Here is a 13,112-nt window from a genome sequence, read left to right on the forward strand (position 1 = left end):
GTTTTGTATGATTGTAAATTGAATATCTGTGTTTTATTCTGTTGATTGGTTTTAATGATGCAGCACCAGTCTCTAGTCTGAGTAGCATTTTCCACTGTTCCACATTTACAGGCTAAAATAATCAATAAAATACTAGAATCGTTTCTCTGATACATTTTCAATAACAAGCAGCAATATCAAAGCTGTGCATGTTGGTTTTTTAGTTTTTTTTTTGGTTGCAAAAGAATTGTTTTAAGTCAAGGGAGTTTCAAAGTAAAAGAAAACCCCAATAAAAGGACAAAGTATTGCACATATTTCAACTTTAAACTCTGACCGTGATGTGACGCCGCTCGTCTGGAGAATGCTCTTTCACTGGGAGTGTTTGGGTCTCTCAAAGTGCACAGCAACCTTTCGGAGCTCTATGTGGTCGGTTTGCTCCAGTGGCCCTGCCTGCCTGTTTTCCGCTTGAGGTCTTTTAAATGCTAATCACTTCTCCTCCTCTCTTTTCTGCTTCCTCTCCTTTTTTACAGATTCCTCCTCCAACTACATCAGGCAACTGGAGACGAAAGTGCGGATCCTGGAGGACGATAACAATAAGCTTCTCTCACAGGTGAGGCACACGTATGTGCATCACTGTCATGTTCTCCCTCTCTGTCAGTTACAGACATCTGTTAGCCCATTCCAGCACTGTTTGAACTTATACCCTCACTACACTCCTCTTGTGCAACTTTTTTAACTCACCCAAAGACATGTGATCGGCAGCTGTGTGAGATAAAGTGGTTGCCTGATGCCTCTCTGAAGCCACCCCCTCACAACAGCCCGCCTGTTAGTTGGAGAATATGTTTATCCATGTTTAATTCATGGGGAGTCAGTAAGCTTCAGGAGCGAGCGGTGATGTTAGCCCCCGAGGGGAACTGTGGGAGCGGAGGAGAGATGAGAGGAGGAAAAAGGAGGGGAAAGAGGCATTAAGTGACAGTGACAGAGTAAAGCATTTCTCCCAAAGTTGACCTTGCTCTGACTTCTCTCAAATTTGGAGGATGGAGGGCTGAGTGAGTGGAGGTGGGAGTGTGAGAAAGAGGATGGGTGGATTTCTGGTTTGGTTCACCAGGAGGTCGCATGTCAGTCTGCCGAGATGTGTGTTATATGCACGCAACCACAAACGTACTCATGGTAAAATTTATTTAACACAAACATATTAGTTGGTCCCGTGTGAAACATTCAAAGTTATGGCTCATTAATTATTGGTAAACTCTCATAAACAGCATAAAATATATTCATACATCATCGTCTTTTGTACATCATTTGTTATCTTTTTTTATTGTAAGGTTTTATGATGTGATTCAGTTTAATTGAATGCGTGTCAGGCTGCAGACAGTTGAGCTGGAATTTCACAGTTCAAAAGGCTTTTTGATTCTAAGCTTTTATTCTTTTCTTTAAGTGATTTCTCTTTCCCCAAATGATCTCCCAGCAGATTCATATGTAGGCAGAGAGTGTAGGCTGGAATCCCTGATACCAAACCTAAATGATCCTCATTGCCCTTAAGTGCTACAATTAGGTGCTACACATTGTCTCACAGGAGACAAGGCATATAATATGAACCTGCTTCTTAAAGTGAGTTAATATTACTCGTTCACATTTGAAGTGATAATGTGTGTTCTTTCTCTGGGATGAGTATGTTTTCATCTTTTTTTTTTTTTTTTTTTTTTACAGTATCTTTTATGTCTTGTGGAGCACAGGAAGAATATATTCAAAACCTTTGGCTCCCAATAATCAAATAATGAACCAATACACCATTATGTTTTTCTCTCTCTAGGCTTATAGCCGGTATAGCTTATCACAGATACAGACGAAAAAGGTAACTTTCTGAAATGCCACTGTTCGTTGGCTTCTCTGCTTGTCTCAGCCAGCCTCTTTCGCCTTTTCCTCTCTTTTATCTGTCTGGTGGTGGTGACTTTTCACAGCTTTGAGCTTGTTGCTTTTCTTTTACACAGAGGGTGGACACAATATAAGGAACACCTGTACAGTCTAACTGTAGAGTGAACTCCGTTGCATAATGAAAAGTTCAATTTACGCTGATGCTTACAGACAGGTGCTAAATCAGCTTTATGGTAATGTTTGAAGGGTACGCTTATTCGCTTTATTGCTGAGAGTTAGATGATAAGATTGATACAACTCTCAAGTTCTGTATATACAGTAAATATGAAGCCACAGCCAACAGCTGGTTAGATTAGCTTAGCATGAAGACAAACAAACACCTAATATCTATCCACCTAATATATGTTTAAATCATTCAAGAACTGAAGAGGAAATACGACATGCTTTGGTGGAGTCTCTAGCGTACTGGTGGTCAGGAAACCATTGCACCCAGCTAAGAAATAGTATATTAATTAATATTAATTAAAAGTAATCCCTCAGAAAACCATGAATTCTTGCTTTTACACTTTGTTTGTACAAATGAGACAAACGAGATATAATATGTTCACCATAGACTTTTTTTTTTTTGTTAACCAGACTAGCTTCTTGCTTCTTGTTGCTAAGCTAAGCTAACCGGCTGCTGGCTGTAACTTCATATTTATCAGTCATGCGAGTTGTATCAATCACATCTCTGGCATCAAAGCAAACAAGATTTTAGCCCAAAATTTCAAACTGTTTCTTTAAAGCTATGTTCAGGCATGTGGTGCTGGATCTAATATTCTGTCTGTAATAATACAGTCCAGTACAACAGAGCAAAGCCTCAAACATTACCACACAACTGAATCAGCTCTCTGACACAGTGTTCGTGTCATAGGCACAAAGGAATTAGGCTGCATTACCTTGTAAAGGTCCTGCTTCTGTGTCCAGTCCTGTTTGTTGGCCCCTCTATGCTCTGCTAGCATGCTGTGCTAATGAATGAACACAGGTGGCCCTGCTTGTAAGTGGCCCATCTTGGCAAGAAAGCCTTCCGCTGTCCTTGGAGCTGTTTTGCACCGCGCAGTCAGTGTTTGGTGAGAGGTACCCCAGGTGAATGAATGCTACATTGTGCTTTGGTGCATAAATGACACACGCTTGTCCTCGCTCGTCGGGACGTCTGGTGGGCTGAATAATTTAAGATACGGAGGCCACACAGGTAGAACCAGGCATCCATAATGCATGGCCGACAACTGGTATGTGAGTGCAACTGAGAAACGAGGGAATGTCTGTCTGAAGTTAAGAAACATCTTGATGGTTGTGTCATTAATAAACGTTGATTTCTTGAAAGTACTCAAGTAAATAATGAAAAAAGGAGCCTTTCTCCCGTTTACTATTTAATCTGACTCTTATGCAATAGCCTACTTACTGATGTGTCTGAATGCTAGCAGGTGGCATTGTTACTTTGAATTAGTTGCCTCAATGGACATGTTGCCTAACTTCCTGCGTTATGAAACTGGTCCAGTGAAACTTATGTTAAGCCTGAAGGAAACAATAGCCTCTTATCGCAGGAATGTTGACCCTCCAAACAAGCTTGCCTGAAGGATTTTACTGTACCAAAGGGACAAGGGAGGGAGTTAACAACAAGCTCACACAGCAGATATGAACAAAATCCTACACAGCACAGGTGTAAACACAATGGGAAAAACAGGTGTGTGTGTGTGTGTGTGTGTGTGTGTGTGTGTGTGTGTGTGTGTGTGTGTGTGTGTGTGTGTGTGTACCCACACTCTCACTCAAACATGCTGAGCCACATACATGAACGCGATTTGCTCTTTAACTTTTCTCCCACTCAGGTCTCCCATGTCTTTCAACTGTTACTTAGCTCTCTTAACTCACTGATGTGTGAGGCACTGTGGCTTTCCCTACATGTTCACTGCCACTTGATCATTAAAGAGCTCGGTGCGACTCTGAGAATTAAATGGTTTATATGACAGACTCAGATGACACTCCATCTGTTAACTGCAGGCTAACTGAAGTCATTTTGTGAGAGTGGACTGCAGCGGGGTCCAGCGGAACTGAATGATGACAGAGGTTAATGGATTGTGGTTCATTCATTGACACTTATATTATGACTGATTCTTCAACTGAGAAAGTGTATCGAGTCAGATCGGCTAACAACAGATGGAGTGGAACGCGGGTTTACTTACTTTTGCAGCATCAGTCGAGCTTTTCTCTTCTTGCGGCGTCGATGCGGTTTACAGTGAAAGTCGGGGGAAACTTACCGCTGGAAATTCTTCAGGATTTTTGAAGCAGTGGGTCTTTAATTTCACAGAGTGGTCGATAAAAAAGAAAACTTTTTGAGTTTGTCGTCTCTGGCTGACTTTTTAATGTTCCCAGCTTACTTGTTACTTGAAAACAGGCACCATTTTAAAGGGTCTTAAAGGAGCTATTTGTAAGATTTGCTACTGCTGCATAGCCAACGTTAGCATTAACAGCTCTTTACTTACCGGTCTTGCCAAGAGCTTCAGCTGTCAATGAGTTTACAACATAAGAAGTTATAGTATATATACAGATTACTCAAATTAAACTGATTCTGTCCCATATTCCATTAAATTGTAGCTGTTATGGAGCATGCTGCCATCCTCTCTACCCTTTTGTCAAGGCGGCTTCACCCTTGCCCCTCATAACTCAAGCAGGAAATGATGCGTGGCGTCCACAGCTTCTCCCTGTCAGCACCAAGAACATTGTGATGGATGGATAGGCGGAGGGGCACAGGTTTTAGCCAAGAAGACTGCAGAAGGCCAACTGTCCCCAGCTGTCTGGCAAACAAATAGCTTTGTTGGTCTCAGTGGTCAAGGTCAGCCCAGGGAAGGAAGTAAAGTTGGAGACGTGTTGGTTTGTTTGTAAAAGTAGAGTCAGCATAATATGAATCATCATTTGATGATGGAAACCCTTTCAGAAGATGACGATCTTACCAGGTCTTCTTATTGTGATTGTTTGTTTATGTCGATCCTTCAGATACGGAACACAGAGCATAGACTGCTGACAGACACAAAGCCTGGAGAAATGACAAGGAGATGTTAGCAAAGGTACAGAATTGAGGGCCTGAATATGAAAACCCAAAGGGTAGATCAAGAAGTGCCAAGGGAGGGATTGGGAAAGGTTAGAGGAACACTAACGGGATACTGAGCCGGAAGAGAAGAGGGGAAGGGGACATCAAAGGACAGAGGAGATGAGGTGAATGCTGATTGTGTGCAAACTGCATGTGAGTGTGCACCTGAGTGTGTGACACGGAGAGAGATAATACAGAGGCAGACAACACAGCACAATGTCCATGCATTCATAGACGCACACCCACAGCTCATTGGGTTATTTATAGCCGAGTGCTCCCAGGCATCACGTGTGTTTACACACCACGCCTCGCACAGAGGGAACATTAGTGCGTGACATGAGAAATGTCATAAGGAAGTGTGGTGTTGCCGTGTTCCTGCCCACGGAGAGAAGCTAGGCTGGTTACTGCCCCCAGGAACCAGTGGTCTTTGGCTGCTAATGAGGACAAATCTTAGGAACACTGTCCCTGCGTAATGTCCCTCGATGATGCACGAAGTGATACAGCCCCAGTGCTCTCCAGTGCCTTTTCTGTTGGGAAAAAAAACCCCCAAACAAATAAAAATCAGCTTTGCAAATGAAGCGATGGCGTCAGAGTGACGATAAGAATGCAGGCAGGTGTCAGTGTAGGAGGGGGGAAGAATCACAGAGTCCTTAATGAACCATCAGTGAGGATCTAAATATACACAGTGGAGCCAGAAGGAAACATTGGCAGGCTGATATCATCTGACAATATTAGGTTATTGCAGATATGTATTTTGGCAAAAATGTTTCACTGGTAGCCTTTTCTCAGCACAAGTTTTTATGTTTGTATAGTTTTGTTTAATGTTTTTAAGTGTGGCTATTCAAAATAATTTAATATTCAATAATGTTTACTGATTATATTTCATGTCACTGTAAACTTTGATGACAGAGTTTTTGGTTGAACTCTTAAATATCTTTACTCAAAGGTAGAACTAGGCCTAAAACATCTACCTGGGAGGCGTTATGAGCTGATGTCAGCTTATTGCAGATTTAACATCCGTGCTGCTTTACTTATTGTATCAGCATACTGTATATGATGAGTAGAGCAGCACAGAAATGCCAAAGACGTGTTTGAGGTAAAAAAAAAAAATCTACTTACATGTTTATGTTGTATGTTAATGTAGAAAAAGAATATCAGCCAATATGCATTGTAATTAGAATTTTCTTATCCTTAAGTATTGGCTCTATACATCCTGTATGGGTCTGGCTTTAACACAAAGTAGGTTACAGTAGGTACTGTACAACTGTACATTTTTGGTAATATACAATGTAGCAAAATGTGTATGTAAAATATAAGTATTAACTCTCACATAGGCATATATGTTGATTTCTGAGTCAAAGTAATGATGTAAAAATGTGAAAAGTCGTTAAAAAGTAAAATGAGGGCTATGCTGCAAAAGTGGTTGAAAATCATACAACTTCCTGCCTGTATTTATTTTTATCTTTGGATTAATAATTCTGATCAGCATGTAGGGAAACACCCATCTAGGTATTTTTTTAGTTGACATGGCTCTGTAGCCTTATCTCTGTTTTTTTCTGTCTGTGTGTTTTTGTGCGCGTTTGTGCCCAGCAGTGTAACCCAGGTGACCTTCGTGCCCTGAGGAAGGGAATGACCCTCTACCACTCAGAGTCCCAGCTGTCTTCGCTGCCCCAGCGCCAGGACGCCATGCACATGGTCAGTGCCCGGAAGGCTAACACACACATACACACATACACGTAAACACAGACCCACACAAGAAGGGTACACACACACACACACAAAGACTCAATTTGTAGCACATAGAGGGATGCCCACTCATACCTAACCACTTTAGCAGCCATAGTCAAAGATCAACACTGTGACACTGCTTATAACAAATGTGGTTATGTATAGAGACAGGGTTTAATTGCACACAGACACACACACAGTTAATTGTAGGGAGGACTGTACCGGTGCCTCCGCAGTGGAATCAAGTCAAGTCAGCTCTAATTCACTTTACTGCTAACTCTCCAATTATACCTCCACAGGCAACCTCACTCTTACACATGACGGGAAGTGAAACACACACACACACACACAGACACACACATATACAGGAAGGACGAGAGCGAGGGAAGAAAAAAAGAGACTAAAAGGAGGAAGGACAAGAGGGGGGAAAGAAAAGAGGAAGAAAAGAAACTAAGACAGAGATAAGACTGCAAAATTAACAGAAGTCAGCCTCCCCTGCTCTCACTCCTGTATCCTGGCCCTTCAGCTCCATCCTCCCCCCTGGAGCCTGTTTGAACTGAATCCCGCTATGAAAGTAATAATTCTCTACAATCCACCGCCACCTGTGACCCTGCCAGTGTCTGGGGAGGAGAGGCTGGATAATTGTTTTCTGCCTGCTTAAGGAAGGTCAGAGTCGGGCTATGCCACTACCCAGAGGACTAAATCTTCCCTGTGTAAAAATCAATATTATGTTTTAATCACAGGCCCAGTGTGAGGTGCAGGTCATCTCGCATCTTTTAAGCTAGTGAGGTCAAATCCATCTCCCTCTGGAGTCTTGTGCCACTCAATAATGTCAATGAACCTTGGCCCATTTAAAGGTCTCTCCCCGCAGGAGAACAGATAAACTGCAAATTATGTTGATGGTTGTCTCTCTGCATTTAATTTCACACTGTAGTTTCACATGAAACAAGGTCATGATATTGACATGAGGTGTGAATTCTGGCCCCTTGCAGACATGGCATCCACTGTCGTTCTGAGGATCAATTAGGAAACTGAAAATGTTTTTCTGTTCCCACATTTTGGATATTTTTCATTAAGTCTTTGCTATAACACAATTAAGTGCTGTAACACATTCTATCTCAGTTGTTTAATCTGCACAAAAACCAAAGTGTAATAACAACTAATAGGGGTTTTACAGGGGATTATGTGCAGGACTATTTCTCGGTTTGGAGTGATGACCTCCTGGAGTCCTGTCATAACTTCGAGGCAGCCATGCTACCAGCAGAGACTTCAGCAAGCTTACGATAGGATACGGATTTGTGTCGTCTTCTTATGATGGCTTTGTCGTCGTGACATCTCCATGGAGATAATGCTATTTGTAAAGTGGCTCAAGTTGAAGAAAGTCCTTGTTAGAAGATGAAGAAGAGGAGAAAGAGAAGATGAGAGGTGTTAAGTGAACTGGACTTTTACTGAGTGTACCCATCCTGATCTGTCAGCTCATCCTGCACATTTAGTCCTTTGTCTCTCGTTCAGGCCCGGATTCAGGTCAGTGAGTGTGCAGGATATTGTCAGATAGAAAACAAGTGAGAAAGATGAAAAGAGAAGATGGATAGAGAAAGAGAGTAGCCAGCCTGCGTGGCTCTCACAAACACTTCAACCGTCGACTCTGATTCTGTATGCTCAAACTACAAACCATTATTTCTGACAGCGTTTGCTTCCCCCCCCCCCTCATCCTGCAAGGCCTAAATCAGGCCTGTTTATGCAGACGAGCCATCCCCAACTGTACATCCATATGAACAGTAAACATTGCTCGGAGCTGGCTCTGCCTCTCCGCTGTCCAAATCCTTCTCTTCACTGCAGTCTAGAATAAAATGAAAAGTTCAACGCTATGACACTGGAAGTGTTTACACATTTCACATTATAGCTTTAACCCACAGAGGCGAACATCAAAAGGAGGTGACAGTGATTTACATATTTTTTCTTGTAGTTGACTTCAAAGTCCAGTGCTGAAGAGCTGTGTGGAAAATGAAGCTGTTGTGACCTTAAACAAGAAGAAACACACAGTGGGAGAATGTGTTTGTATTTAACAAGGGGGTTGTTATTCTATATTCTGTATATCATTTTCATACAAATGTTGACTTATCCCTTTTAATAATGAGGGGATGTCATAAATAGCTAGCACCCTAGACATCACTCCCATCATTATCTCTAAAATAATTTACCTGTTCTTTTGCATCTTTCATCCCATTAGCTATAAAATGTTCTGCAGACCGTTTTAGTCCATTCATTTCAACATGGTCTAAAGATCAGATTGCAGCAGTTGCGAGAAGAGAAGAGTTGTGTATCAAAGCTCAAGACTCTTTTGGTGCCAACTGAAATGTGTCTGTAGCACAGAGTATTTAAAAAAAAAAAAACTTGAAAGAAAAGTGGAAGAAGGGCTCCCAATTAGGTCAGAAATAACAAATGAAAATGGAGGGGAGCTGCAGAATTTAGCAAAGTGAGAACATTTAATATGATAAATCAATAAATACAAATATGAACACTGAATGACTTGAAGAATACTCAGATTGACAGATGTCAATCTGATGTCAATCACTGTCATGTCAGTCCAAGCCTTTTCTGTTAGTGCCTGTATTATTTCTTAATAATGGCTGCTTGTGTTTAGTCGATATTGAACATTTAAGAGGTTTGCCCTCCTTTACTTTAAAAAACAAAACAAAACATGAATTATAGAAATAAAAATAAGGTATCAAAAAATCGTATGGACTCTTCTGACTCAACCTTTTTAATGCAACAAACAACCAAACTTCACATTAACCTTTTCATTATATTCAGGATTTCTCTGATATCAAAGCTCATGAATATAATGCTATTCATCAGCCAGCTTTCATAATTTATCAAGCAAGGGTTGACTTTATTTAACAGTGTAACTCTGTGAGGATAGTTTCATTTTACCTTTTGAAAAAAAAAAAGGAAAAAACACGACTAAATTCCTTTGTTTCCCTCTCACAGATCAGACATATTGACCTCTCACTGACTCAGGAAATAAATACATGTTTATTATCATAGCAGGTGTAAGAAAAACAGTTATTCCCATGGTTTCTATGGTTGTCAGGGAACCATTTGTCAGGCCATAACCCTCAGGACCAGCGAAAAATCAATTTTTCATGAGGCTGATGTGATATGAATAGACTGTTGGGCAGTTTCCACAAACCATCCCTATTGGCTACAGTGGGATTATTATTTTATCTCTGTGCCATTAGGTTTTGTGGGGCTCATTCTGGCACCCAAACGGGGCCAGCAAATGGATCGCTAGTGAGCTGAGAATTGAACCCGAGCTAACAGAGCCACGGAGCTGTGTCTAATGCAGGGCCCTGATGCCAGGTTACAGTGAATGGTGCCATTGTGTGTCCCTGAGATCTCTGTGCCCCTCTAACAGTGAGCTACTGTCTGGAACTAACCAGGGGGTGGGATGAGTCAAGCAAACCCCCTGGTTCTCTTTCTGGCTGGCTGCTCCCATCACACTAGGTTAAATCACACTGTGCAGGTAGCAGACCTGGCTGGCAGTTGAATTCATGGCCGATGCAAAAAGGACAGAAAAACACAAGCGGAGGTGAGGTGATCTGAGTTGGGATGAAGGGGATGGCATTTCCAGTGCTACAGTGTAGGAAATCTCTCTTGTTAAATCAGAACCACACGCCCACTGATAAGGGGAGAGTGGTTTATGTTTTCTTTACTGAGTGAAGTATCTTGGGTGTGGGTCAGATGAAGAGCTCTGTGAGCTGGTGTTCATTTGACTCCAGGGGGTTAACTCTGTGTGACAGCAGATGTGAGGAGATACTGTAGGTTGACAGTCTGCAGAGCATGTCCTCCAGATGTTGTGGGTTTAGATCTGGCTCTTAACCTTTTGTCGCAGGTCCTATGTGCCGTTTACTGTGGACGACATGACACAAAACTTTAAAATAATTTTCTCTTATGTTCTTTCTCTCCCCTCAGGGTACGGGTCGTCTCCCGACCAGCGAGTCCTCTCCCGCCACAGGCTACCTGTCCTGCGTCCAGAAGCCTGAGGCCGTGGTGCACGCCATGAAGGTACTATATTAGTAATTAGACTATTTAAAAAAAAAAAAGAAAAGTAAATCAGATTATTGGGAAACTTTGGTTCATGTTGACAATGTTTTCATTGTAGCAGAGGGGAGGTTCATTTATCATTTTTCAAATTGATCAAAGAAATATTTTAAGATGACGACTTTTGCGTCAGTCTCATCCATGCTATTGCTGTTTTTAATAAACATAGCCAGGAAGCTAGCTAGTTACGTAGGAAGATGATATCCCCATTCTTAATCCTGCCTACTCTGATTGGTCAGTTGTTTCTCTCACCAGAGCATGAATCCCTGAACAAATCCAAATCCAAGTTCTGGTTCCAGATTCAGATTCTTGATACTTCAGTATCTCTTGGTTAAGTGCAGAATTGACACTGTAGTCAAAAGTTTTGAATATTGTTGGAAAGCCTTAAACAAAACTTTTTTATTTGTGATGAAAACTATTTAAATACCAAAATGAAAAGTCAAGTTTAAGAGTAAAATTAGTGCAAAAGAGTAAAATATACATTACAGCAAAAGAGAAAAGTTTGGGACGTCAAAAGTTTTGCTTTTGCATCACTACAGCATCACCAGAATGGCACTTAACACCACATAACTACGTGTCATGTAATGTAACTGATCACTACACAAATACACACTCACTCATCACTGTGTCTGCTGTCAGGTGCTGGAGGTCCACGAGAACCTGGACAAGCAGGTTCCTGAGGACTACGAGGACGATCTCAGTGAGAAAGAGAAGGCCATTGTGCGAGAGATGTGCAACGTAAGTGCAACACCTGCCTTCCTCCCTGATCGTTCCTCTCCCACCATCCCACTGCTGTAAACAAAGGAACCTTATATCCATAAAGTTCCTGTTTGTTCTGTCTGTCGGTCCCTTTTTTTTTTTTTTTTTTCTTCTTTTTTTTTTAGTTCCCTTCTACTGGGAGCAAATCAGGTCAGGCTTTGAGCTGCTTTCACTAATGAGGAACCCTCATTCAGACTCATTTGGTTTGGGATGACACTTGCAGCAGTGTCCTGGGCAAGGCGCTGCCTCTCGCTCTCCTTCTTTCTCTCTATCTATCCCTCTATCTCTGTCTTCCCTCACACTCACCCACTCTCCCCCGCCCCTTCTCCAAAGCCACCTCTAAACTGGAAGCCCTAAATAGAGGCTCGTAGTTGAGCTGTCAGAGCAATTAAACTGGAGCGGCAGGGAAAAGAGCACTCCCTCCACTGCGCCCCAGCTGCACCCCGCACCCCCCCTCCCCCTCCCCCTCCATTCTTCCTCTCTTCCACACTCCCCCCTCATCTCCCTCCATCTCTCTGTGTTGGTGCTGAAAGGCCTGGTCCGGGATAAAAAGGTCCACTGATTAGAGAGAGAGCGAGAGCCGTGCTATCTGGGCCCGGCAGAGGTATGTGACAGGCCAGGAATCTGGGGAGCACTACAATAGTACCTCTGTAATATCACTGGGGTCCCCCGGGGGCCCCCCTCTCACTCACTCACAGAGAGATCTCAGCACCAGAGAGCAGCCTCGCAGAGACAGAGGACGGATACCGAGATAGCTCTACTGTAACGTGTGTATGTGTGTGTGTGTGTGTGTGGTCTTTGCAGCTCAAAGTCAAACTGAGCATTTGAAGTTTTCACTCTTGAAGAAGAAAGTCTTTTTTTTTTCCCTTTTTTTTTTTATGCCTAGCCTCACTCTTTCAGTCTCTGCTCTGTCTGCACGTCTCGCTCTTCCTCTTCCCCTCTCAACTCCTCTCTCTGCTTCTGTTTGCAGGTGGTGTGGAGAAAGCTGGGTGATGCAGCAGGATCAAAGCTGTCCATCAGACAGCACCTCTCTGGGAACCAGTTCAAAGGGCCACTGTAGCATGGCAACCAGCGAGAGATGGAGAGAAAGAGAGAGAGNGGATGACACTTGCAGCAGTGTCCTGGGCAAGGCGCTGCCTCTCGCTCTCCTTCTTTCTCTCTATCTATCCCTCTATCTCTGTCTTCCCTCACACTCACCCACTCTCCCCCGCCCCTTCTCCAAAGCCACCTCTAAACTGGAAGCCCTAAATAGAGGCTCGTAGTTGAGCTGTCAGAGCAATTAAACTGGAGCGGCAGGGAAAAGAGCACTCCCTCCACTGCGCCCCAGCTGCACCCCGCANAAGTCAAACTGAGCATTTGAAGTTTTCACTCTTGAAGAAGAAAGTCTTTTTTTTTCCCCTTTTTTTTTATGCCTAGCCTCACTCTTTCAGTCTCTGCTCTGTCTGCACGTCTCGCTCTTCCTCTTCCCCTCTCAACTCCTCTCTCTGCTTCTGTTTGCAGGTGGTGTGGAGAAAGCTGGGTGATGCAGCAGGATCAAAGCTGT

The 13,112-nt window shown here is 42.7% G+C and overlaps 1 protein-coding gene across 4 annotated transcripts in view; it reads left to right on the forward strand.

The window, feature by feature from the left end:
* Window positions 1-12,650, forward strand: part of ccdc85c (coiled-coil domain containing 85C) — a 44,499-nt gene extending 31,849 nt beyond the window's left edge. Inside the window, exons 2-7 of one of the 4 annotated variants that reach the window (XM_022770330.1) lie at window positions 510-589; window positions 1,793-1,834; window positions 6,569-6,673; window positions 10,682-10,774; window positions 11,450-11,548; window positions 12,540-12,650. In XM_022770330.1, coding sequence (XP_022626051.1) covers window positions 510-589; window positions 1,793-1,834; window positions 6,569-6,673; window positions 10,682-10,774; window positions 11,450-11,548; window positions 12,540-12,629 — 509 coding nt within the window. In that variant the 3' untranslated portion in view covers window positions 12,630-12,650. The remainder of the gene's footprint in view (window positions 1-509; window positions 590-1,792; window positions 1,835-6,568; window positions 6,674-10,681; window positions 10,775-11,449; window positions 11,549-12,539) is intronic. The other 3 variants (XM_022770331.1, XM_022770332.1, XM_022770333.1) reach the window with 3 other exon arrangements.
* The last annotated feature ends 462 nt before the right edge of the window (window positions 12,651-13,112 follow it).

The sequence above is a fragment of the Seriola dumerili genome, unplaced genomic scaffold (genome assembly GCF_002260705.1).
Source record: "Seriola dumerili isolate Sdu_G_001 unplaced genomic scaffold, Sdu_1.0 BDQW01000025.1, whole genome shotgun sequence".
NCBI lineage: Eukaryota > Metazoa > Chordata > Actinopteri > Carangiformes > Carangidae > Seriola > Seriola dumerili.